General features: G+C 46.5%; 1 protein-coding gene across 2 annotated transcripts; it reads left to right on the top strand.

Moving 5' to 3' along the window:
* Nucleotides 1-37: 37 nt before the first annotated feature.
* LOC119461737 (UBX domain-containing protein 6) lies at nt 38-24,937 on the top strand. Of its 2 annotated transcripts, none has more exons than XM_037723111.2 (8): nt 38-468; nt 3,970-4,286; nt 6,757-6,877; nt 12,277-12,471; nt 12,757-12,903; nt 14,198-14,442; nt 16,956-17,085; nt 24,427-24,937. In XM_037723111.2, exons 2-8 carry the CDS (start codon nt 4,063-4,065, stop codon nt 24,661-24,663), a joined length of 1,299 nt encoding a protein of 432 aa, XP_037579039.1. In that variant the 5' UTR covers nt 38-468; nt 3,970-4,062; the 3' UTR covers nt 24,664-24,937. The 2 variants fall into 2 exon arrangements, with proteins under 2 accessions (XP_037579039.1, XP_049528025.1); XM_049672068.1 differs by lacking the exon at nt 38-468 and adding an exon at nt 850-1,099.
* Nucleotides 24,938-27,391: the final 2,454 nt, after the last annotated feature.

Genomic DNA, 27,391 nt, shown 5'->3' with positions numbered 1-27,391 from the left:
GTTTCGCGCGCATTTATTACATTATTAGCGCGATGCCCATACATTGCGGCAATGGGCGCCTCATTCAGCAGCTAGCAGCTGTTTCCAAAGGTCGCCAGCGACGGCGGCTTCGAGCAACCGAGGAGGGGAAAAGCGCGATTCGCTCATGTGCGTTTCCTCGTGCCGAAGGTGCCGCCCGTCACGCCGCCGCCAAAGTTCCGTAAATGTTTTGGTTCTCCGGTAGCCAGAAAGCAGAAGCCGCGAGCGAATCGCCGCCGCCGCCGTCTTTCTGGTGGACGCAGACCAACCTGTTCACGGGACCGTTGGTCGAAGCGTACGAGCAGCTCGATACGTGGTGCTTCGGCAGCGACGAGTTCGAGAGGACCGTCGCCAAGACCCTGCTAGTCATACTCTCCATTAACGTCGTCCTCATCGTCTACGTGTGGCGCAGGCACGGCGAACGGATCGCCGATCAGTTTCTGAACGTCGGTGAGTCTAATCGGAGACCGCGAGGCAAGTGGTCGCTCGGCGAGGGATCGAGATTGCCCGCGATTGTTCAGCGATGCGATGACACGCATTTGCTGCCGGCACGGCGTACGCGATCGACCGTGCCCAGTGGCCCTGCTGTGACGCGACGGGCCAACTGCATTGTCGTTCGTGCACGAAAACAATTCCTCTCCGTGGCTCACCGCTAGAAGCGACAGGTGACGAGCCCGTAGGTCGAGCGGTAGCGCGTTAATTGCACCCCCAAAGTGCCCTCCTAGCAGCGGTGGTGGGGCGCGGCGTGTTTTCGGGGGTGGGCGGGGTCGAGTTTTGTTTCTGTCGTCCGGGACGGCGCGCGTGCCGTTTACCGGACGCCTTTATCGACGCCTGACTAGCGAGGCATTGAGCACCGCTTCGTGACCCGAGGGCACGTTTTGTACGTGCACATGATCTCGCGTGGCCGATTTCCGCCTGTGGCATCGTTGGCGTCGCGAAGAGTTATAATAACCTACTGCCTCGAGACGCCGCTTGCTACACGCCCGTAGTGAAGAGGCGATCTACTGTCGTTGCATCACAGGCATTGCGCAGAGGCACGTTTCTGCAAGGTTTCGGCGTTCTCGATCCGTTTACGGCAAGGGTAATGCTTTCGCTTTAAGCGCTTTGTCATCGCGCTCTTGCAGTTTTAGCCCTTTCTGCATTGTCATCGGTCAATTGCCTGCATTGCCATGTTCTGTTATTTCATTGCTCGGTAAATGCTGCACGGTTGTGGTCATTCAGCGAAATGTAGGGAGCTATACTCAAGTTAGAGCAAACTTAATGATGCACTGTTTTTAGCATGTCATCCATAAAATCGTCAAGAAAAGCCAGCTTCAAACTAAAGACTGTAAAGATCAGAGTTAAATATTACACTTGGGACATTTGTTATATTTCACTTATCGTGATGTGCTTTAGCATATACGTAATGCATGAGTAAAAAAGCTTTTCAATTGCTCTTTACTTCAGGTATTAGAAGAAGCAAATATGGTCCTTTCACAATGTGCATTGATTGATTATGTTGTGGAGTACAAATTGTATTCAATATCGAAACATCCTGCTGTAATGATTGACTCAACATATTCGATCAAGTGTTAGAATTAATTCCTTAATTTAACGAGCATTGCTTAGTGCCTTTTTAATTTAAGTAGAGCTGTTCAGTGGCAAACCTCCCGGCGTGCTGGCACGTGTCACTGGTAAGCTGCGACGTACTGAGGGAGCAGAACTATATTGTTTAGAGCCAACTAATACAGACACGACTAGTGCTTTAGTGAAGTTCGAAGTCAGCTTAAGAGAAAACTGAAGCACAAGTCCTTGGGGCCTGCTGTGGCCCTGGTGAGTTTTATTTGCGTGCATAAAAAGAAATATGTGCAGCTGTTAACTGTGAAAGGGCTGCAGCTGTTGTGGCTTCGTATAAGATGAATAGGCCAGGCCCAGGGCATAATTAGTTGTTGAAGAAGTGCTGCTAGAATCCTGCTGCATGTTTCACAAACTTTTAACAGGAATTGTTGAGACTACATTTACCCTGAAACAAGTGTTGTGTGTGCTTGTTGTGCATTATGCTTCCTTAAATGAGTTCGCATCAGGGGCTATTACTGATGAAGTACAAATAAAAGGAGTGGTTACTTTGTTATGGAGGCACTCCATCGTATGACTGCAGATTACGTTGTTGGTGGGAAAAAAACGGGTGTCGCCTGTGCATTATGGGCAAAACTGCAACTCTTCTCCAGATTCTCTCTCATCCTCGGCTGTGCCTTCCTTTTGCCAGGGATGCTGCTAAAGGGAGCCAAGGGATTGCGCACATCCACCGCAGTAACACTCCTAAAATTTCTTGCCACCCTTATCTCAATGAACTGTATATCACCACTGCCAAGATATCGACTAATTGTGCAGAATTTACAGAAAGCTAGAGTGATCTCATCTGCTGAGTGTGAAACATTCTGTGCTATACATTAGTGCAGGGACACCGTGCAGAGAATGATGGGGCAGGTTTGTACATTGTGCTTAAAATTAAGCCTAGAGTGGTGAAACCCTTGTAATAGTTTTATTTATTTAAAGATACCTTACAAGCCCTTAGATGCATTGTGTAAGGGGGAGAGTACTATCCCGCTCAGTGTGAGCTACAACGCGCGACCGCTTTGACACGTGCATTCGCGTTGTAGCTCATACTGAGCGCGATGGTACATACGAACTCGTATACTATTCACAAATTTTGTTTATGCCATGCAGCAATGTTGCTGGAACTGTAGCTGCTATCGTCGATTGTTTCCGTGTTCATCATCGTGAAACAAATTGTCTAAACACTATGCCTTCCTGAAATCTTCTTGTCTCTCCTGCTCATCACGGAATGTCTGGCACTGTCCATGCCTTTAGCACCCATTCTGTCAGTGTGATAGAGAGCACCAGTTAGCGTTTCTGTATATTACACACTCTGCCCAACCACTTGTTCCGATCAGCAACTAAAATATCAGCTCCGTGCTCTTGCTCTCCAATCCATGCTGCCACCTTCCCGTCTCATGCTTTTCTACCTATTAATTTTCCATTCCACCGCTGATTGCATGCTACTCATTAGCTTCTTCTCCTGTGGCCAACTCCCCAATAATTCCTGCTGCCCCGCCCCCATTGCTTCCTTCCTACCACCACAGAGTGCCAAGTGATGCACCCATAAGGAAATTGGAGGATCATGCTTTGCCCCCTGGTGGAAAAAAAACGGATGTCGCCTGCGCATTATGGGCGAAACTGCAACTTTTTTGCGAGCATGCTCAGTGCATCGTCTCTGGTGTTCTGCTGCTGGGCATAAGCTCGTAGGTTTGATTCCAGGCCACCATTTCAGCAGGGGCAGAACGAATAAATGTGCATGTACAAGGGTTGTTCAGTGAAGACTGAGACTGATGCTCTCAAACCTATTTCTGAAAACTGTTTGTCGGCACTTTATCTCTTTCTATATGCTCCCCAGCAAGTGAAATGCACATGTCCCACTGTTTCTACCAATTCTAGACAACATCAGTGAAGCCATCTTTCACCGTATTCTTAAAAATCACCTCTAATGTCTTAACTACACCTTGTACCATGTCTTGTTCCATGTCCAAGCAATGTCCTTTTTTAGCGTTCTCCGAAGTATCGCCACAATCCCCTTAGCCGTCCTGCAGTCCAGATACAGTACTCTGCAACTTCTTTATGGACTTCACGGTAAAAAAAAAAATATTGCTTTGACACTGAAAGAGCATTGCATACACCATGTAGATACTGTTGGTTTCTTGCTCATAGTTGCTTTTGTTGGGTTCAATTAGTACTGATTGGATGACCTTGGCAAGCCCCATAGAAATCAATCAACGCATGTTGATTTCTCCCAGCACTGGCGTAGTGTTTGAAACATAGTGTTTGAACGTTCAACAATTTTGCCATGTGTGGGTCAAGCAGAAAGTAAATGCTTTCATGATTCTGTTGCCACTCGGCCTCCTTTGTTGCCCGCAGCGTCAAGCAGCCAGCTCGAGGAGTTCCAGAAGGAGGCAAGCTCGCTGGAGCTGCCGGAGGAGCACTCGCCTCGAATCTGAGTGCGGGCTCTAGATGGCAGCCATCCGCGACTTCTTCAAGAAGCGAAAGGCCGAGGTCAAGTTCAAGCAGGCAGGCCCCGGCAGACGACTCAATGCAGACGACACGCCGCCGGTGCAGCCCGCCCCACGACTGCAGCAGTCGCAGCAGCGCGGAGCTCCGTCGGAAGGCGCACAGCGGGCCGCCGCAGCCGCACTCGCACGCCTCGAGCAACAGCACGCCAAGACGCATCCCAACTGGTCTGTGTGACTTTCCTCTCAAGTCGCATAAGCAGCAAGTGTGTTAGAAAATCGGCAGCACGAGAACCGCAAATCGTGCAGCCATATCCTGTCAATAATCTAGAGTCTGCACAGTGAAAATGGAGCACTTTGTATTCTTTTTTTATGCGTGGGAATAGACTGAATTTGATGGTACCTGCCACGGTGGCTGAGCAGGTGGAAGTTCGCTGAAGTCAAGGTTATGCGTTTGACTCCCGGCCATGGCAGCTGGATTTCAATGGTGGTAGAATGAAAAGGTGGTCGCATACTAAACTTTAAGTTCGTGTTCAAGGACTCTGTGTGGTCAAAATGAATCTAAAGCATTCTACTAGGACATCTCTCATGTCTACCATGTTTCTTTGCGATGTTAAAATCGGGCTATCGATCAGTCAATTATTTGACGCAACATTACAGTCTCTCTGTTCAGGCAACAAAAGGAATGCAAATATGGTTGACTCAGGATAACCCAAAACTTTAAGTTATTCATCTGAATTTGTGAGCTAGCCTACTCTGTTTTCAGTGCATTTTGGAGCCATTTGACTGAAACAAGGCATTTGTGTTTTACATTTTCTGACTTCAAAGGCCAAGAAATGTTTCCAAAGATGGCTGATGGGTGTACATGAACAGCTTGAAGATAACCATCTATTTATTCATTTATTTACGAATAAACTGCGGTCTTATTACAAGACCAAATAGGTATCAAATACAGTAATTGAACCATGACGTATATAGACAGAAAAAAAATGAATGTGGGCAGAAGCAAACAGAAACAATATTCATTTTCATTCTCCATTAATATAAAAAAAATGTAACACATCTGTAAAAGAACTATGTGAAGACATAATGATAACAAGGTACAACATCATATTTAGAGGGCCTATGCAACATATTCAAATGCAGGGACCGTATCAGACAAGAGAATGCTGGCAGGCAAAGCATTCCACTCCTCACAGGCATGCAGGCTGTTATGTATGTTGATGGCTTGCAAGTATACATTACCAGCTGGGTCACACAATCATAGCTATGATTTCCTAGGTGTCGATCTCCTAGGACTCTCTCTCACTCTTCTCTATCACAGAACTCTGCTGCATAGAGTGTGGTGTTAAATATCACGTGGATCCCATGCCTTGAGAGCGTCACTGTTATGTTTCAGTGTAGGCACCATCTGCTTTCTTGCACTCCATCTGTGGTTGCCTTTCATTACTGCATGGCCGGAAGGTATTCATTTCTGGTGGCCCCAACACAATTCCACAGAGTCGCTCCTTTTGGTGTCTTGTTGAACAGTTATGAACCATTCTTAATTGAAGATTGCCTGTGCTCCACTAAATGGCATTTACCACTTGTCATTTATGCCTCGCTAACATAGCTGCTGTGGGAAGCAGACGAGTGCTACCGCTGAGTACCTACCAGTATAATGGGTACAAGCTCGCTCCTGGTTTGGTTCTTTGCAACTACGGGATGCCACATGCGAAATGGCTGCCATAAGAACTACACAAACGTCCTTTATTTTTTAACTCGCAATGCTTCTGGTCGGCCGACATGTTTCACAGCCCAAGGCTGTACGGAACACTTGGACTGGTCATGTGTTCAACTTCACAGCAGCTTGCCATGGTGTGCGCCAGTGTAAAAGTGCCGTCTGAGCCACACGCATAGCGATACCACCTTTGCAGTTGCAGTCATTCAAAACTATTCCCCGACAGGGCTAGTGGGGTTAGCAGAGCCTCCCAAGCGAGCACCCCTGAAGAAAGCCGGGCGCCTGGCTGGAGGACATTTGAGCCTGATTTGTATTTCAGTGAACATCTGGCGGTGGGTTTTGATTAACGCACCTTCTGCAGTTGAAACGGACACCCTAACCACTTCAACATGGCTGCAGTTCTAACCTGAATGGCACCAAACAGAATGAATACACAAAGTTGTCATCTTGTTTGGTGCTGTCTAAATTGGAATGTTGTCAGGTGTACATTCGTTCACCTTTTTCTTTTTGCTAGCAACCATTTTTCACCATGTTATACCATTTATCAAGTTATCACTCAGCGCGAGGCACGCCTGCTGTATCTGAAGTTTCTTGAACATTGTCAATTCTGTAGCAAAAGAGCTTTGTCAATATAGATTGCTTGCACAACGTAAATACATGTATACGAGCACGAACGATTGCTTTGGGATCCACAGAGGGATATGTATAAACGGGAGACATGCTTGGTGCGTGGCATTAGATTCAAAGACCCACAACTGTGCTTGTTGTGATTTTATTGTTGCATGACTCTCGTGGCACAAGGTCACCCATTTAAGTGTAGGATTCTGAACTCACACTTCCGGCACCGTCAGTACTTCATGACTTGGTGTTCAACCAAGAAGCTCTCAAACAGTGTCGAATGGCTGTGTACTGCAAATAAAAGAAGGCAGCTCATGGGCTGACATTAGGTTTCTCTTCCAACATTTCATCAAATCCCAGGTCTGTAGCTGCCATCAAATCACAGGCCAAGAAGGAACTTGAACAGCAGCTGGCCGCTGAAGAGGTGGCAAAACAGCAGCTGGCTGCAGAAGAAGCGACAAGCAAACGGAAATCTACCCCGGTGAGCGTTTTTCATGTTCATTCCAGTGTGTGAATTGCCCCAAGTATGGTAACACCCTGTTAATTTGACCGTCGTTAGTTTGGAAGATTGGAAAATTTGAATTTGGGGGGGGCCATATTCCCCTATCAGACTTATGCATTACTCGGCAGCCTCGAACGCTTGTTAATGCTCAATTATTTAGCCACGTGCTAATTAGTTCAGACAAGCCCTCTATAAATGTGGCGAGTGTGGAGTACCACAGATGTGCGACACAGAAGCAGTGCTCGATTCCCATTGAAATGCAGTGGTGGGGTGCACATCACCGCTGTCCTCACTCGGAGGGCAACAGCGAGAATCACAAGAACCGCATGACGCATTCGCATGAGAACTCCCTTTTTTTTTTTTTTTTTTTGAAGCTTGGCTTTCTTGTATAGCAGAACGAGTTTTGATTAGGGGTGCGTGAATACCGAACAGTAGATTTTGAATCTAATATCAAATCGAGACGAGAAATGTAAAGCTGAATATCGAATTGAATATCAAGTGTCAGAAAATTTATTGCAAAGTTTATTGCATACAAATTTCGGGCAAGAAAACATTGTGCTGCACAGGCTCGGGAGTGTCCTAGTATTGCAATAACAAAAACATAGCAAGCTATCAGTAACTTAAGTACAGTGGAACCTCGATGATACGAATCTCACGGGGTCACGAAAAATATTCGTATTGGCCGAAATTCGTATCTTCGAAACACAATTAAAACTAGCTAAATTAAAGAGTCAGAGGTGAACTCACTCAGGCACATGCACGTAAAAAGCATTTACAGTATAGATCACTTATAACGTAACCATTTATAGTGAAGAACTGGCTACAATGCGGCCTTTTCCGACTCCCGTTTACCCTCCCATAGAACTCCAAGTATACTCATACCGCTTACAGTGCAGCCGCGTGAGACGAAATACAGGTTATAATGCGGCTTCCGCGGTATAATCTCGCCGACAAGGGCGGTAGCGAGCACGCTTCTCAACGAGGTGCGCCCACCGATGGGAGAGGAGATCAACGAGGGCGATTCGGAGGAGGAGCAAGAGACGTGGAGCATGAGTCCAAGGGCGATAAAATCGTCGCTGCGCGCCTTCACGGAGAGCGAACGCACAGCGGAGAGAAAACGCGACTTCCGTGGCGCGAGAGGCCGTGGGGGTAAGGGAGGGAGGGGGAGGGGGGCGTGGCGATGCTGTGCTACGTCACCAAATACGTATCTTGCAACCGAGCGCAAGGGTAACTGGCTACGCAATCTCCCATGCGAAAGGAGCAAAGCGGGAAGGTAGTGGGGGGGCTTTTACTCTGCCAACAAATGCGTTCTTCTACTTTGCGCCTGTGCCGGCTGTCGGTGTTGTCGCGCGCACCGTATCTTGAAAGTGATCTCCACACGGCTCTGACCTTTGTATGCGCCGTGCTTACGCCGCTCAGTTTCCGTTGAAGCGATAGACCGCATGAGCCTTCGCTTGCTGCGGCGGCCGGCCGCGCGTGGGGAAGAGCGGCCGCCGCAGCGAGCGAAGAGACAAAAGGAAAAGCACAAAAGCAACAAAAGCGCCGCCGCTTCAAACTCTTCGCGCCCAGTCGCGGCTTCCGTGCTGTCCGGCGCCGCGTCCGCGCTTCCGCACCAAAAGAGAAAGGGAAAACGCACGCGACTGCTCGCTGTTCTCTTTCACAGCCGTCAGTGGGGCGGCGTTTATTCGTATCAACCGACGCGGGTCGAAAATCGATTCGTGACAACCGTTCTCTAACACGTTGCAAAGTAATGGGGCTCGGCCGGGACCTCAGAAAAATTCGTATCATCCGGAAATTCGTATTAGCCGTGATCGTATCAACGAGATTCCACTGTACACAGAAATTAAGATGTACAGTACGGTCTACTCTTATTCAAGGGAATTCTAAATTAGCATGCTAACACTGATTACAGCTCATTTCTAGTTTACGAAGGTCTGAAAAATAGTGTCAAACCAAAACTTACTTTGTTCTGGTTTTTGTTTCGGTTCACCGAAAATGAATCGGTTCCATTGCAACTACAGAGCAAAAGAATGATGGTCCAAACGGGTTCGAACCGGTTCAAGTTCATTTGCATAACTGAAGAATATTGCGGGAATACAGCGCAAGTTCATTTTCTACAACAACTCGATGCTGCTACTAAGCTTCATTGAAAGGGTACACCTGTTAGTTCTTCAGGCCGTACGTAGTTACAAAAGAATTATGCAGATACAACACCAATGCTGCAATTTATGTGAAACAAAGCTTTATTGAGCGGGGTGGGGGACAGAATACATTTAGGAAACAGTCCTCCAGCCTGCTACTCTGCTTGGGGAGAAAGGGTAGAGGAGAAAATGGGGACTGGGGAGTAATAACACGGTCCCTCTATAAGTACTTTCCATCTGGTCACAAAACTTCCCCGAAATTTCCATATAGGTACAGAAATTGGCACCAGAGGCACTGGCATAAGGAGAAGGGTTGACTATTTGTCAGGCTAGGTGACTATTTGTCGCCGCCCCGTTTCAAAGGGATGCCAGTAAATCATCATCATCATCGGGGAACAATCTGCTGCGCCAGATGGCCGGGCTTTGCAATCGTGCAAATCTTTCACTAGAAAAAGGCGCCTCTCCCACATTTAGTTCAGCATGTTTGCAGAGTGAACATGCCACAGGAACGTTTTGCAGAATAATTTAATGTACGATGTGTTTGTGCTTAAATTATACACGGCACCGTTGTATGATTGACGTGGTCCTCGTTCGCCCTAGTAGCATTCCTTGCACGAACTGTTTCTATCGGCTGCCTCTATCTGCACTTTGTCTAGTTAGATAAGTTATATTTGGTTAGCTAGTTCAGTAAGTTAGTTGCTAGTTGATTAGTTATTTAGTTGGTAAGTTAAATATAATGCTTAGTTATTATAGTTAGATAAGTTATTTGTTTAGTTAGCAAATAATTTTGTTAGTTTACTTAAATAACTTAGTTGGTCAGTGTGATTAGGTAATTAGTTAATTTAAATAATTATAGTATTAGTTTGCTAGTTAAGTTATTAGTTTTCTTAGCGTTCTGATCATTTATTGGGTTAATTTAGTTAGGTTCTGACTTAGTTTTATTGTGTAATTTTCCTCAGTTTCCGTTGAAGCGATAGACCGCACGAACCTTCGCTCGCTGCCGTGGCCGCGCGCAAGAGCAAGAAAAGCACCACCGCGTCAAACTCTTCGCGCCCAGTCGCGACCTCCGCGCTGTCCGGCGCCGCATCCGTGCCTCCGCGCTAAAAGAGAAAGGGAGAAAGCCCGTGACTGCGCGCTGTTCTCTTTCGCGGCCGTCGGTGGGGCGCCGTTTATTCGTATCAACCGACACGGATCGAAAATCGATTCGTAACATCCGTTCTCTAGCACGTTGCAAAGTAATGAGGCTCAGCCGGGACCACAGAAAAATTCGTATTAGCCGTGATCGTATCATCGAGATTCCACTGTAGTCCCAAGTGTACATTTTGAATTAGGAATTAGGTTGCTGTTACAAATGCAGGTGAACCTGGAAATGAATCTAGACATTTTGGTTGTTTTGAAATTGTTCACATTTAGACTTTTGAACACTGCTCAGAAACAGGGCAGCAATTTGCACGTTATGCCGACATTGTGCACACTCCAATAATGGAATTCGACACTTGTGCTAGAGCACGCTTATGCACAGAACGCCTGTGGCCTCCGTCGGGCGTCTGCTCCGATGCCCTTCTACTTGCGTCGACGCCACGGTGCGTTCACTGTGAGCGCTATGTGAAGCGCTCCCATAGCGTTACGCAGGAGTTTCGTGACCAGATGAATAGTGTTGAATGGCCCTGGTAATAATGCCGACAGGCAGTAGAATGCGATCATATACAGTGTAGACTGCTTATAACGTAAGTCGCCAGAGTTGTGAATATCTGCACTATAAGCGGTACCGCACTATAACCAAAACAATGATTTTCAAGCCCTGCACGTATGCAAAACATGTAGACCAAGCAGCCGCGCGTATCCGAGAATCAAAGCCTGCGACTGGGAGTTTTGCATCCGTTTAAATTTATGAACGTTGAAAGGTTAATGTCCAAGTACCCACGATCTTCATGAAGCAGACAAAGTAATAATTAAAAAAGATGTCTCAGTATCGCCCAAAAGACGAAGTTTCAGTTGCGATAGCAAATTAGTGGAGAGCTATAAGGAGTAGGGATAGTAGTTTTATCGGCTGCATAAACTTGACACATTCGCTTACTAACTGAGTGAACAAGCGTGGTGTCAATGCACACAAGCAAACATGAATAGACTCGATGACTGCAGACAACCACTGCCAAAACGCGGGCGTGGGGAAGCGTGGCCGTCGCAGCGAGAAGGTTTGTGCGGTCTATCGCTTCAACGGAAACTGAGCGGCGTAAGCACAGCGTATACAAAGGTCAGAGCCGTGTGGAGATGGCTTTCAAGATGCAGCTCTTGGTATGCTTCACCACAATACATTGCGTATGCCTGATGCGAAACACTGCTGCATTGCGACGAACCTGAAATGTCCCAATGTGACCCAAAAAGTTACACTTCTTCTTTACCGGTTAATATGTTCTCGGAAAGCGCACTCTTTTATCATCAACGTTCAGTATATCGCCAAACTGTGATCGTATGACATGTTTTCCTGTTACTAGATCCCATGTGAACAAGAATCTGTGGGAGGCATACTCTATCGAGAGCAGTAGGCACCCGCCAAGGCAGCTTACCTGCAATACTCACCGTCTTGTGTCACGCGAAAATGCCGCCACGCACTTTCCTCTTCCAGTACTGGAAATCGACAAGGTGAACAAGATAACAAGATGGTTTTGTCCTGGCTCGGAACCGTTCAGTCGGATCCCCTACTTTCTCGTCTTCTCCGTGCGCTTTCTCCCCAAAACACCAGGTGGCAATATTCACACTGGTCTTTGAGAGAGCTTGAAGGTGTCGTTGGACACTTATGCAAAACATTAAACATGGTTGTCATTGAGTTGGACTTGCGGTCTTCACTGCCACCTTGCTGAACCTTGCGTCAACAACCTCATTCTTGCAACACTCTAATTTTAGCAATGGATCATATATGATGACAATTTAAAGCACCGAAAATTAATTTTTCTTCCAGCTCAAGCAGTCAGGCAAGCTACAATGTGGCAACCTTATGACGTTCCTAAGAGCTCTTTCATTCTAATATGCAGAATACTTTATTGCAGCAACTACATACTTAGCTTGTTTTACATGTTATGGTCTGGGCTTGACGTGGTTCTTTTTTTTTTTTTTCTGATCACGACTTAGCCTAGACATAATAAGTGCCCTTGTGGGAGTCCCTGAGTGACATTAGCAGGCCTAGGAGTCTGATGGTCAAAAGTTCGGCTACCGCAGTCCCATGCGATTTGCCTGCAGGCTGTGTTCGAGTCGGGGCCACAGGCTGGCGACAATGCTGTCGTGTTTGGCCACCCACTTCTGGGGCCCGAACTGCGGCTGCCGTACGAAGAGCTCCGGTCACGTATCCGCCAATTCCTCTACGAGCAGATGTCCGAAGAACCAGGACTTACCTCCTGTCTTCTCATCCACACCTGCAACTCGCCACAGTCCAAGGTGCGTGTGGACTACAGTAGCCTAAAGTTTATAGACAGGACAAAGAAGGCTGACACATAGCTGACTCGCAACTGAAATCTTTATTTGAGGCACGAGAAATATATATATGATAGGCACATGTAGAGGGAGATGAAAAAAATGCCGTTGAGTCTACGTAGAATCTATACACCTTTTTCTGCAGCATCCGTTAGGACACTTGCAGAAAATAATTTTGTCCTTGCCTTAATGCTGGAGCAATGCTCGTACAAAGAGGTTTGAAGTGTCACATTTCTTAATCTCGATCAGGTCGACGCTGGTGTGGAGACCCTGTGCAAGTATCTCAGCAACATAGCAGACAACCCGACGCAAGAGAAGTATCGCCGCATTCGCCTCAACAACCGGATATTCCAGGAGCGGGTGCTGCCACTTGAGGGCGCTCTCGAGTTTCTTCAGGTTGGCTATGTTTTCATGTTGAGGCATATAGTGCATGTTTATGTATTTACCTTTTATTTATGTGTAGTATTGGCCAGATCCAAGAAATTTGAACACGAATATGGGGTTGGGAGGGGGGGGGGGGAGCACAGCTCTCGCACAGGAATATTATACAGCATCTGTGAAATACCTATTCATAGTAATAACTGTTCACAAAAGTTCAGAAGTCTTTGCCAAATGTTGCTTGTATGTCACCAGCTTTCATTGCTGGACATCATTTATGTACTGCTAATTTGCTTTGACAGAATGAGAAAATTCTTTAAAACCGGCTGCAGCAGCCACATCTCGATGAGGGCGAAATGCGAAGATACCCGTGTTCTTAGATTTAGGTGCACATTGAAGAATCCCAGGGGGTCCAAATTATTCCGGAGTCCCCCACTACAACATGCCTCATAATCAGATGGTAGTTATGGCAGGTAACCCCCCCCCCCCCCTTTTTTTTTTAGAGTTCTTTAAGACGTGTCATGTCTTGCTCAGATTGTGAGCTGTTAAAAAACTTTGACGATTACGATACGCCCTAATGTGAAATTTGAGCACAGTTGTATACGTGTTTTCATTTCGCGATATATTGAGGCAAAGAATTTGAGACCGATATCACCGCACCGACTGGTAGTGGGCTAGTTCCATCAGCGCCTTCGCAGAGAGAGGGACAGTATGGGAACGCTGGCTTGATGAGTGGCATCGGAGCCAGCTGCGTAAGAAAATGATGACAAAGGCGCGAGCTGCGGCACAAGCGTGGATCCGCCGAGGGACGCCGACGCTCAACCCAGGAACGGGCACCCAAGCGCTGCGCTCTAAAATATAAATATATAATCCCAATTTACACTGTATACTTAATACATTTCGTATTTAGCCTATGCCACAAAATCCGTTGCACAAACTAAGTTAGACAACAAATCCTGCAAAAATGGATATTCTGGCAGTTGATGGAGATGCTAGTATGTGATATTGTAGGTTTTCTTCTTTTGTTGCTTTTGTCAGTAATAATTAATGTGCAAAAAGTGTAAAATGCTTAGGTATATTATTGGTCGGTTTCATCGTGCAACAGTCACATGTGCTGGAAACTTAATGACGCTTGATGGCATGCTAATTTACGCATGTGTTGGAACTTGCTGAAACATTTGAAATTTCAATCGTGTTTTGCCGCTGTCCATTTATTAGCATGCTAATTAGCACTGAAGTATTTAAACAAAATGTGGTGAACTGAAATAATTGCTGTCTGGAAAGGTTGCATTTGCTATTAATGTTCTCGTAGGCAGCTGGCTTTGAGCGAAGACACGAGGAGGAGTCATCCGAGGAGTGGCTCGAGTTCCCTGAAGACGGAGACATTGAGCAGCTGCGCATCTTGGCCGATGCGCTGTGCTGTGCCAAGCCTGTGAAGCCCGTTCTGGACCGGTCACTACGTGTGCTGCTTCCCCACGAGGCAGCACAGCAGCTGGTGCTGCCCGACTCGTTCTTCAACCTCAGCCCTGATGAGCTGCTGCGTGAGCAGGAAGCCAGGTGGGTGGGAGGCACAACTGCTGCTCACACGGTACACATTCGTTAGTGCCAAGCACCTGAAGATCTCGTGAGCTGTCCAGAGTGTTGTGCTCCAGGACGTCCACCACCTGCTGTGGTTCTTCCTGGGAGCAAGGGCTACTTGATAGAGGCTTCTAACAGCTTTCAAGCTACTGACAGACCAGACAGTTATAGCATTAGTCTATGGCCGATAATTTCACTTAGCTGCTACTGGTATTTCTGTACAGCATAGACCGCCTATAGCGTAAGTCACCGGAGTCGCGAATATCCGCACTATAACCAAGGCAACATTTTTCAATGGCTGCACTCGTGAAAAACATGTAGACCAAGCAGCCGAGCGTATCTGAGAATTGAAGCATGATTTTGGGTGATTGCATACATTTAAATTTGCGAATGTTAAAGGTTAATGCCTGAGCACCCATGGTCTTCGCATGAAACAAAGTGACACAGGAAAAAAGAAAAAAAAGAATATATAAATAAAAAGTGACTCTGTTTAAGCTGTAGGTAGTCCGGTGCTGTATGCCTGAAATGTGGGCTGATCGTAGAGGTAGTGCAGAAACGGTCCAAGCGCAGTGGCACATACCCCTGTGAACTATCGAAGCTCTTTAAGCTCGAGGATGGTCCGTCGAGTGTACGGCGCAAAACCTCCGCCTAGTGATGATGTCACCATGCGTCGCCTAGCAACGCTTCGCCCCAGCTGCGCCGACCACGCCGAGCCTCGCCACAGCTGCGTGAGCCGTGACGTCATCGCAAGCACCGCATCGCTTCGTCTTATCTTTGCCGAGCCATGACGTCACCGCGCTGTGCGGAGTGGCTGCCGCGGCTGCGCAGAGGCGGAGCTAAGCCGTGACATCACTGCACTGACCCACGGGATATATAGCTCTGCATCCCCGCCGCGGCGACGCACAAGCCCCGCTGTCTCCACACTGAGCACATCGCCCGAAGATGGGGCGACCGAAGATGAGCGTCACTCCCGAAGAAGAAGCGCGACATGAAAGCTGCCGCGCCCCTACTCGAGAGCGAGTGAGACGACTTCGGTCTGATGCCGAGTATCGCGTCGCTGAAGCGGCGGCGAAACGTCGGCGATTCGCAAAAGATCCGGAGTCACGAGCCCGCGAAACCGAGAAAAAGCGTTTGAGCGTCCAGAGGCGTCCATATACTTTAACTACTGAGTGTTCGAGTACTATGCCGTGCGCTTCCGCCCGGGCGGCTGTATATTGAAATCTACCTGCGGCAGAGGCAGAGTCCTTCCTCCGTACGCTGTGTTTTCACAGCTTAGTTTGCATTTATGCGAGTGCCAGCACGAAGGTGAATTCGCTCGCTGCTGCTGCCGCGCTGCCTCACCCCAGCGTTCTGACAGCGAGTTTCCGCGGTCATCGAGTGAGATGTGTTCATGTTCGCTTGTGCATGCGTGACACCGTGCTCGTTAATTTACTTAGTATGCCCATGTTTACAAGTTTACACTGCCCATAATACTACTATCCTTACTTCCTATAGCTGTCCACTAGTTTGTTATAGCAATCGATGCTTTGGCTTGTGGGCAAAACTGTGACTTCTTTTTGTTCATTTCCCGGCCGTTGTCTTATAGAAGCAATGCATTTTGGTTGGTACGTTTTATTTTCCGGTTCCCGTGATGATCGTATCAACGAGGTTCCGCTGTATATACTGACAGAGACAAGTCGCCGTCTAAATTTTGACACCTGCTGGATTGTTCAAAATTTCCCATGTCACCACCACCAACTCCACAGATCTATTTATCCATAGATTTTAGGCTGGGAAGGAATGCCACTTGCAGGCATTGTTTAAGGCCTTTACTGTAAGGAGGGTAGCTTGTCTCCTAGCGCCATCATTTTGTTACGTTCTATTTGCTTCTATCTCTGCTACTACCAAACCATTTTGAAATATTCTTGTGTTAGAGCACTTCCTCAAGCATACTTTCCAGTTTACAGTAGTGCCTGGTGTGGGGCCATTTAAAATGCAACCTGCTGCAGTGGATGCTGCTGCTGAGCACAAGGTTGCAGGTTTGATTCCCAGCTGTACCAGCCGCATTCTGATGCAAATGTAATGCGATAACACTCGTCTATCATCATTTCATTGCAAGTTCAAGAACTCAGATGTAGTGAAAATGGGTCCTTCATTATTGCAGAGTTTATCTGTTTTCATCTGCAAGTGTTTTCGTGTGGCTAGCATAGCAGGAAGCTCAGGCCAACCACCTAATGATTAAGTGCTCCCTTCTCTGTGTGTTTTTTTATTGACCTTAGACACGTCTTGGTTGGCATCCAGTGGAGAGAAAAAGGTTGCGAGTTCTCTTCTGAGCCACAGCTGCTGTATCCTGATTTAGAGCAGAATGCAACAAAATAAATGCTTGTGCACTTTCAGCCGCTGCGTGGTCAGAATTATTTGGTCTCTCTCAAAGCCCCAGTGTCGCTTTTGCTCATTAGACGCTGTGATTGAATTAATCAATTCAGTCGGTAAATCGGGTGTTTCCTTTGCAGGCGTCGCGAGGTGGAGCTGCAGACGACGCTGCGGACCAAGGCCATGCGCGAGCGTGATGAGAGGCGAGAGCAGATGATGTACCGTTACACGCTCATTCGGATCCGGCTGCCCTCTGGCCTTTTACTGCAGGTGAGCGTTTGCCATGGATGGTGCGCAAAACGCACTTGACATCTAGTATTCCAATGCTTCGACACTCACGATGTCATATCAGTGTCCCATGGCACTATTGTGGACGCTATCAGATTCCTCCATGTTCGTGTTTTCAGTCAGTCAGAGAGAGAGAGCAGCCCTGTTAGCCAATCAGAGCTGACAGTATGATTTCACCAAAATGGCAGAATGCGACAGTGTCCTGAAGGGTAACAGCCCTGGTTGGTAAGTTGATCGCACCCCTAGGGTGGGATCACGCAAACAGCTCGCTTTCCGCTCATTCGGTTTCACTGCTACGTCACAAAGTGGGAAAGCTGCGCTACCGCCCCGCTATCTCTGACGGCTGCTGACGCAATCACAATTCTGACCGATCACGAGAAGGCAAGCGAATGAACGGAAAAGCGAGCTGTTTGCGCGATCGCACCCTAGGTGACCGGTAAAACGAGCAATCGCAAGGAATTGTGGGGCGCGCTGTCTGGTGGCAGCTTCCGGTTCGACGGACGACGCGCCCGACGCGGCAGCATGCCCGGCACATGCGTTTTTCCGCGCGGATTTCAACTGTCGGTCGTGCGAAGCTTTCCGTCCGCTTTGTCGACCAGCAAAGTCGTACCATTCGTGCAGCTGATTTCTAGGTTTCAGGTCACTCTGGGCACGATGATAAGCCAAGAAAGGTAAGGATGTGCTTTTATTCATAAACGAACTTTGGTTTTCGTTTCGGGAGCCTTTTTTGTTTCTGACAAGTTTAACTCTACGACATTTGCCGCTGCTTGGACACATCGTCACTGATTACTCTGCCTGTGGGTCAGTCAGACAGATGGAAAAGTTATCTTTATCCGATAATTTATCAAGCGTATAGAAGCATTACTTTAGAAAATTGGGTGCTGAGGCGATGGCTACAGCGGCCTAGTAAATGCTGCTCTGTGATCGTCGCTGCAACCGATATCATTGGTAACGGCGCAGCTAGCGTAATTAGAAAATGAAGTGCTGAAAATGTGTGAAAACTTTGCGCGCGGTCAACGGCATTTCTCGGTCGCAACTCGAGGTTCATTTGACGTGGTACGTAGTTAGAAGTTTTCGCTTTTTTGTCAACTCGCTGACATATCACGGCTGTGCATTACCTCTATCTCCTTTCAAGGAACTAATGTGGGCTAGTTGGTTACAAGTATTATGTACCTCGCTGTTAACTTAAATTATGGGGTTTTTCGTGCCAAAACCATGCTTTGATTATGAGGCACGTGTAGTTAAGGGCTCTGGAATAATTTCGACCACCTGGGGTTCTTTAACGTGCACCTAAATCCAAGTACAGTGTAGACCGCTTATAACGTAAGTCGCCGGGGTCTCGAATATCCGCAGTATAATCGGTACCGCACTATAACCAAAACTATTTTATTGCAATAATGGACACTCGAGGCGCATTTCTGCCATCGTTGTCACCGTGCTCTAGGTTCCGTATTCGCTTACTAAATAAATTAACAAGCACGGTGTCACGCACGCACAAGCAAACATGAACACATCTCGCTTGTTGACCGCGGAAACGAACTGTCAAAACACTCGAGTAACGAAGCGCGGCGAGTGAATTGACCTTTGTGCTATCATGCCTCTCGCTTCAACACGACCTATAAGCGGCAACAACATGGCGCGCGGCGAACTTTCCCCGTCGCAGATTGCTTTCAAGATAGGGCCAAGGCGATCGTATTGCCGAAGTGGATCATCGCAAATTACATCCTGCTTTGGTCCACTGAAACCGTTCCCATTGCTTTGCTGGCGAAAATCCTCTCCTGTTTGCGCCAGTCCCGAACGCAAGTTTCAGATTCTCCGAACACCCGTGATGTGGCCCGATTTCTGTCTGTCTTCGCACACATGATCACTTTCCTTTTAAATGCGGCATCATGATGAACTCGGTACTTCGTGCAGATAGAGCAGATGCAGAGAACGTGAAGACAGACGGTAGACTATTACCTAAGCACGTGTACTGCAGCACATGGAGGAAGCTACGGTAGCTAGGCTCGACGCGCTTGCGAGGCGGCCATTTTGAAATGCCGACGGCTATATGGTAACGCAGATTTAGGGTTGTACTCAATTCTAACGCGCACGCAATTTTCGGACCTGTTCTATCGGGAAAAAAAGTGTGCATTAGATTCGAGTAAATACGGTATTTGTGGCTTGAGGTAAGCGTTTGCCGTCTAGTTTACCTGCCGAACTTCCAGGCAGCTGCACTGTAACTGGTATGTCGTGTCCCGCATCTGCACTATAAGTGATACGCGTATACATAGAGTGCTATGGGAAAATTAACAGGAGTCTGAAAAAAACGTATTAGATCCAGTCCTGCACTATAAGCGGTTACGTTATAAGTGGTCTATACTGTAAGTGGTCTGTACTGTACACGGTTGTTTTCACATTTCGGCCCCATCGAAATGCAGCCGCTGTGGCCGAGATTCGATCCCGCGACCTCGTGCTTAGCAGCCCAACACCATAGCCACTAAGCAACCACGGCTGGTTATCTCGCTGTGTCCCGTTTAAATTTGCGCCTTAAAACCATGTTTCATAATACCGCTATATTTGCATGCGAGTACTGAAATAGTTCTGGTTGCTTGAGTCAGTGTTACAGGAAGAAATATCTTGGGGAATCATTCTCTGTCGGCACTTGCACAGCTCATCGCCGCCTGATAAGTGGCACTGTACGTTCATTTTCTTTTTGTTCAATGATAGTGTCTTCCTTGTTACAGTTTGGGAAGTGACAGCGATGCCTGCGATGCATGTGCACAGCTGACTCAGCAGGGATGCTGCAAGGTAGTAGTTACGTGCGTTTTCCTTTAACGCTTGAATTTGAGCAGCCAACGGTTGAACAGCTGACAATGGTTTTGCTAGATGCTTGCAACCGGGTAATCTTCGTATGTGACAAAGCCGGACTGCAAGCGCATCAATGGGCTTCAGTGGCGAAGCGGTGAAGTGGTTCGAGTCGGCGGTGCACTGACTCGAACTGCAATCAGCTAGCAGACGGCGCATCCCAGAATCCCTCTTTATACGGGCCACCTATTGGTGTTGTAAAGCTTGCTCTCGGCTATCTATGCCTGTCTGACACAGCTCGGTAGAATGATCTCGGCTTTTTTTTTTTTGTGCGTTTCTGAAAGTACACAGTGCGTTCGGCTTGTCTGAGGACAACTGCCAACATTGTAGTGCCCAAATGTGTAGATTTTGAGATTATGCCCCAATGCACTGTTGCGACAGCAGAATGTCACAATCTTGGAGGCCATGCAAAGTAATGCACCCTCTGAACTTTGTCGTGCTGTTAGGAAGGGGGGCATTGCCTAAATAAAAATGTATTGATTGTGGATCGCTTTTCAACCTATATTGCTCCCACAAGCTGGCCATGGTGCAAATAAAGTGGCATTCCTACTGATTTCTCTCCTTTCGATGTGAAACCCCTCATGTAATGTCCTGTTGGGACCTTTGAGCTATTAATAAATAAATAAATATCCACAAATGGGCCTCAACTTGAAGCTCTTCCTTCAACTACCCTGTACAGTGAAATCTCATTACTACAAACTTCACATTAATGAGTTTTTCTTTTCAGATTAGCAAAGGTCTTAATTCCCAGCTAAAAGCCTATTGTTTTAATGTAAAAATACCCAGTACTACAAATTTCAAGGCACTACGTATTTCAAAAATTAATTCTATACTTTCTCCATGTTAGTAGCACCTCAAAATAACACATTCACTGCTGCTGCTGCTGCTGCTGCTGCTCATCGACATCCTCCTCCTCCTGACTGGCTGTGATTGCAAATTAACGCCATCCCTGTGCCATCACTCGCAGTGGTGGTGGCTCGCAGACGTAGGAACCACCTGTAGAAATGCAAACCTGCACTGTGAAGATAGCGAGATCGCGTCCATTGCATCATTCACAAGCACAACAATCTTGAAGGATTGAATAAAAAAAAATCGGCAGCAATAGACGAGTCTAAAATTCTACCCAAACGCAAGGTCGATCAGCACATTGACAAAGAGCACAAGGTTAGCAATAAAATTTATGGATGCTTCAGGGCTTTTGGTAATGTTTGGCAACGATGCGCTGTGGTGCAGCATGTGCTGTTCTCAGATATGCGAATAATGTAAACCACTCGCGTTATCAGCGAACTTGCGCATAGCTCTGAAGAAATGCACCGCTGCAATTTTCACACATGATAGTCGGTGTGCACTCGAGAATCACCATGTCATGATCGCTGTCATTTGCAGCATCACATTTCATCCTGGCAAGAACAGGATGTAGATGGAACATGCTTGCAACTATAGCGTATAATCTCATTGTCGGTACTGTTCTTGTTCACGCATGGCCGAGCACACACTAACGTAGTGGTAGTGTTTACTGATCTGAGGTCGGTACGTAGAGTTGTGGGTGCATCGGGCAAAGATTACCTAAAATAAACCCACATTCAGACTGCAAGCATGGGGAGCTTTTGTTTTTGTCTGCCATCACCATAAATGCATGTGCGGATGTACTGGCTGCGAATGTCGGCAATTCCTTTAGTGAACTTGGTTTTTAATGTCAATTTGGGTGTTTTTGATAGACTTCGAAATAACAATTTTCGACGGTCCCGTCAAATTCGTTGTAGCATCGAGATTGCCACTTAGTTGCCAATTTCTTCACGTCTTCCTCCATTACGTGCGCATGCTTTTGATTGATGTGGAGATATTTGTGCACATTAGCCACCCATTTCTTTTCATCCATGTTTCCGGGTGTTTCCTCAAAGCTAAAACTGCATCACCATGTGAGGCACAGTGTCACCTCCTAGCCAATGGAAACACTGTATGAGTAACACCCCTTGGTGATTCCTATGATGAGGGGAGTTGGGCATACTAGTTCAATAGAGGGACAGCACTACTATCCACTTTTTGCAAGCTCTTCCAACCTGACCTGTGTCCATTAATCTTGTGGTAACAGGTTGATTACTAGAAGAGAAAACAATGGTGAAAGTTTCGTGTCTTGAATTTCGCGCCCAGTGCTAGTATGCCATTGTGACATCGCAGATTTTAATGTACATTCTCATATTTGTGTCCTTGTGGCTGAGTAAATGTTCTTGAAACGTGCCCTGTTCAGTCTTTGGCTGCTTTGTAAGACAATGTAGTTCAGCTTTACCCGTAAGAATTAAACTAGGCCCAAGCTGATGCGGGAACGTCAAGATGGTGTCGCCACCCATCTTTTGTGCTTGCGCCTTTTCTGGCTTACTAACCCTCTTTTTGTGGCAAGAGTGGCTTTTTAGGTTTTATAAAAGGGTGGTCTGCTAATACAGCTTAAGTTATATTTCTCTTTAGTGTTACATTAAACTGCTAAGCTGTTATGTGTATTTCGTTTTATTGTCACTGACATGATTTATCAATCCTTGAAATGCACTGTCAAGCTGAGGAACATTTTTGAACACGGTTGGCTTCTTACTCGAGGGAGCTGTTGCTGTGGATGAGGCATGTTGCACTGTGAATAAGCAGCTATACAAGATGCACACAAAACATTTTAAACATTCGAAACTTACTTTCTTTGGTGCTGCTGATTCTAAAGCAGGATTCGCATGATGTGTGACGTACATCTGATCGCTTTGCAGCTAGCATTCACACGACAGCAAAGAAAAACTGACAGCGCATGCGGCCTAACCCTACTCTCCACAGCGTACATTCACTTGCGGCCACCGAGCTAACAGCATGACGTACGTCAGGGCAGTCATTGTCAGGTGTTTTGCTATCAGTACATCTCGCCAGAAATTCCAACGGTGATTTTGACTTTTGGCCAAATTGTGAATCACTTCACGGGGACAGCAGGAACGACTGATGTATGGCCTCATGATAACACAATCTGCAAGGTCAAATCACGATTTACTCCATCATGTGAATACAGCTTAAGAGGAATTTAGCTTGGTGGCTAATTCATGAAAGCAACCCATGGGAGCAATTCATGGGAGCAATTCAGCAACCACTGCACCATCTTTGGTAAGGTTTGTTGTATTTAAAGGAAAAGGTTAAAATCTAGTGACTGTTAGAAGCGGTTTTATTTAGGCCGTTGATTTTTTAAATGAAAGTCGTCAAACATTGCAAATGTTGAGAAAATGAAACTATGAAGTTTACGATTCTGTAGCTTAGCAACTAAAAACAATATCACATTTCTGTTAAATTGCATCTAAATGTACATCAAAAAGCAGACAAAATTTAAGTATTATACACTGCAGTGCAGAATACTGTTCTTATGCATGTATGACTTTTGCAAAACCTTTGTAAATATTGCGAAAACTTCACGTAAGCTGTGAATTTATATATATCAAATTTGTCCCTGTTAGATGCTCTAATGGATGCAGTTTACAGAACGGTAATACTATCTGCGTTTACGCGTTAAGGGCCCCGTGTCGTAGAAAATCCGGCGTCGGTGTGCCATGTCGGCGGGTGGCAGAGAAAATCATCACCAATCACGGACGCCCTCCGAATATATTTAGGTACATGTGTATGCCACGCCTTCTTATATGACATGCGGTATATGCGGGTTATATTGCTACACCATTCTATCATTAATGTTGCTCATACCTTGTCTTGCATTCTTGGTACAGCTATTCCTCGGAATTTCGAGAATGGCAATCCACAATCAAATGTCATGAAACACAACACCCACAGCGCATGCCTTTTATGTGAAATATTAAAAGTACGAAACAAAAACGGAAACCTGAAAATTATGCGATTTTTTTTTATTGGCGCGGCTGTGCAATATCTCCGGGATCGCCCCATGCAAGAGGCCGCGTTTCTACCAGAAAGCTCGCCTTCGTGCATAGCGTTTACCGCCAGTGTTTCCCGGTAACCATTACGGTTGCTTAAGCTGCAGTTGTCGAGAAGCGTGAGAAGCAGTCGGGGATCTTTGAATGCTATTGCGTTCCATGCTTCAAAGCGAAGCTTAAGCGTCCTCCAAGTTTTTGATGCAGAGGGACAAAGTTGTAAACTTTGCTTTCATTTCTTTTTAGCTTACAATTTTGAAAAAATCCTTGTAGAAGAATTCAGGCCCGTAGTCAAAATTTTGCTTCCAACAGTCAGTAGAATTTAGCTTCCTCTCTGAAATGCAACAAATTTCGTGAAAATCATCCCAGAGGTTATCTCAGAAAAGCATTTCCGCGTTTTACATGTATTTGAACAGGCTGCGTCGGAGTTGGGCCTGACCTAAGGCTTCCTCTTAAGGCGTAATCCTGCCACATACACAGGTAGACACAGTGCCTGAATGGGACGTTTCGTTCAGCTTGAAATTTCTCAACAGTCTTCTTTAACAGCCCTCCGTTTGTTTTTTATGGGGGGTGGCTGCAGGGTACATTTTCCGTGCACGAGCCCTTGGCCGCCGTGCGGGAGTTCCTCCTGGACAGCATGGAAGAAGCCAGGAGCGAGTGCACGCTGACGGGGCCAACCGGCCAAACGTTGGACGACCCCAAGGCCACCCTGGTCGAGCTGAAGCTCGTGCCAGCCGTCGTGCTGACCGCATCGTGGGGCCAGTCGAAGCCACCCGACCTCCTGCCCGAGCTGAGGGCAATGGTGCAGCCGGTCTAGCAAGTGCAGTCTACACACTGCAGCCGCTCGCTCGGTTGTCTGAGCAAACAAAAATTGTATTCCAGTGCTGTATAAAGGAAATGAAATTTGTGGGACTAGGAAATGAGGCTGCGTTGTGTGGAACTTCCTGTGAGGACATCAAATGTCCCCCCCCCCCCCTGGCCCTCTTTTTTTTTTTTTTGCTGCTTTATAGCTGTGGTGTTGAAAGTTGCACTGTGTGCAATGGAAACAGATGAACTGTGCATGAAAAGAATAAAGCATGCTTGTTTCACAATGAGACTTTGATTCTTTTTCAGTCAGGAGAGGAGTGCTTGCACTGCAGTCTGCTCACTTTGAACACTGCTTCATTTTTTTGTAGCAGTTGTGCATTTGCTAAGCATGCTATGCTTTGGAAAAGCAAGAACCTAATTTGGCTCAACAGTTAGCCCACCAATTGAAGCTACATGCATTTTCAGTGAGTAAACTGGCATGGAAAGCAGTAAAATGTGAGGTATACACACTGTCGCCACATTACTACTCACTTCAAATTTTTAATGCAACAGCACTGTGTGGATCGCTCAAGGATGCTTGATGTGGGCTATCATCGAAAATTGCTGGGAGAGGTACGTGGCAGAGAGGGACCCCAGAGCAGCACAAAGAGTTTCATTCAATGTGAAATGTCTTATGGGACACCATGGAACGAATGAATCCCCAAATGCTGTCATAGTGCATCTCTCCGAGACGATAACTTGAGTGCATGAATATTTTTGACAAGGGCATAGGTCTGAACGATAAAAGGGTTCTCAACACCGTAATGCCTAAGGCTATTTTCAAGCCCTGAAAAAAAAAAAAAAGTAGACAGTCACTTTAGCCTACGCTAAAGAGATGAAGGCAAAAGCCCGCGAGCTCACGAGAGAGAGAGAGAGAGAAAAAACCATTTATCAGTAATGAGCTGGGGCGACTTCTCGTAGGGTGGAGCGCTTAATTCAGGTGCCCAGTGGCTCGCACTACCTCGCTTGCCTGCTGGATGAGCCGTCGCTGCTCTTGCGGGTCTAAGCTGGTCAGCGCAGTCTCCCAGGAGGAAAGTGAATGTGAAGGAATAGGGGAATGGCCCGGAGGGTGTTAGCATTCCCAGGTGCAATGATATACTGTGGGCTTTGCTCCACAGTAGGGAGAGTATGACTCTGAGGGATATTGTGTGGGGTGGAAGAGGTGAAGGTAAAAGAGACACGGGAATGAATTGGTCTGTAGCTGTTGCCACGGGACAGCATCTGCTGACCGGTGCGGTGGGGTTGAAGTGTCTCCTGCTATCTCTTTAATGTTGTAGAGTTTCAGTGTAGTTCAGTGGTTCTGTCGGTGCGTCGTCTGGGTTGGACAGCTCTTCCAATGGCGCCCGCTTAGCGAGCTCTCGGGCTACCGCATTAGCTCGTTCATTACCATGGAGAGAGGCGTGTCTAGACTATACGCACCCTGTGTAACGCTGTGGGGTGTAATGATGTACGAGACATTTATTCAATTACTTTGACATTTTCGTTCGAATGCGTTGTTACTTCCCATTACTAGTTTTCTCTTGTTCTCTTTTTCGGTCGCCTAGCCATCGCCACTGGTTCTGCGTGGTTAATGGCATGTTAGAACGGTCGTGGCAAGTCTACGAAGACCATTAAGACACATCCGCAGGATCACCGAATAAAATTTTTTTAATACTTCAATCGACGAGGGTAGCTACATGGGCTTGTATATATGGCGCCTTCTACTTTCTTGCGGTGCAGGCAGAATGAGAGGGACACGGAAAGGCGAATTAGACAAAAACACAGCACTAACTTTCAACAACAGATTTATTTACAGTTCGCGCAGGCATACTTATACTTCTCAAAACGTCGTAAGACACACGTACATTGCTTGGCAAAGAACAAAACCAGGAAAACCGCACGCAGACACTTTTGTGGCCACACCGATTATTTAGAAGGGTGTCCATTCCACGCGAAAAAAGATAATCGAGCTCTTTTTTTTTTATAAAGAATTATTGGCGCATTCGCTTGAATTTCGGTGCCATAACCCCGGACAGTCAATTTTTCAGCCCACAAGCCATCTAAGGTTTTCACCTTAAAAAGAAATTGTTAGACAGTAGTGGCATGGTGTCTTCCAAAACAAAGCAAGGTCTTGTTTCTGCGAAACTCGTATAAAGAGGTAATGAAGGAAAGGTACTGTGACAGCCAGCATAGTATGCTATTCTTTTACTTGGAAAGGTCAAAAGAAGGTGACTGGAATGGTAGCAGTGATTATGTGTGATCGGTGGTGATGGCAACACGACAGTGATATGGTGAACTTTGATGCTAATGAGCTGTTCTGTCTTTTTATGCCTGGAAAGCAGCAGAATATTGTAGTTTACTGTGGAACAAAGGGTTCTGCATGAGTAATATTTGATAAACAATGTGTCAACAGATAGATTCTCTGCGCTGTTGGTGATATATCGTCTGGAATCATTCCATCAAGTCGAGCGAGAAGGGAAACCTTTCCTTTATTGTGGAAAACTGCAATGCAGCAAACGCTTTCTGCTCGCCTGTGCTAATGCTACCTGTGCTAACTCGCTGATAACACTGACCGTTGTCATTATCAGCTAAAGATTCATTGCAGATCTCACCAAGTAACCAAAATATGACCCAAAAGCATGACGAATTGGGCTCGTTTCACATGTTATGAATATACACTCAAATGTCGTTATAACACAACAGGTTACAACGAAATAATG

Source organism: Dermacentor silvarum, chromosome 8, assembly GCF_013339745.2.
Source record: "Dermacentor silvarum isolate Dsil-2018 chromosome 8, BIME_Dsil_1.4, whole genome shotgun sequence".
In the NCBI taxonomy this organism is placed as follows: domain Eukaryota; kingdom Metazoa; phylum Arthropoda; class Arachnida; order Ixodida; family Ixodidae; genus Dermacentor; species Dermacentor silvarum.
The sequence above is the reverse complement of the archived record's forward strand: the minus strand, read 5'-3'. Positions and strand labels throughout refer to the sequence as shown.

Bases quoted from the DNA above. Each gene is read 5' to 3' on its own strand.
- LOC119461737 (XM_037723111.2), top strand. From the start codon at position 4,063: ATGGCAGCCATCCGCGACTTCTTCAAGAAGCGAAAGGCCGAGGTCAAG. The intron at 4,287-6,756 runs GTCTGTGTGACT...ATCAAATCCCAG, and splicing joins GCCAAGACGCATCCCAACTG to GTCTGTAGCTGCCATCAAAT. The intron at 12,904-14,197 runs GTTGGCTATGTT...ATGTTCTCGTAG, and splicing joins GCGCTCTCGAGTTTCTTCAG to GCAGCTGGCTTTGAGCGAAG.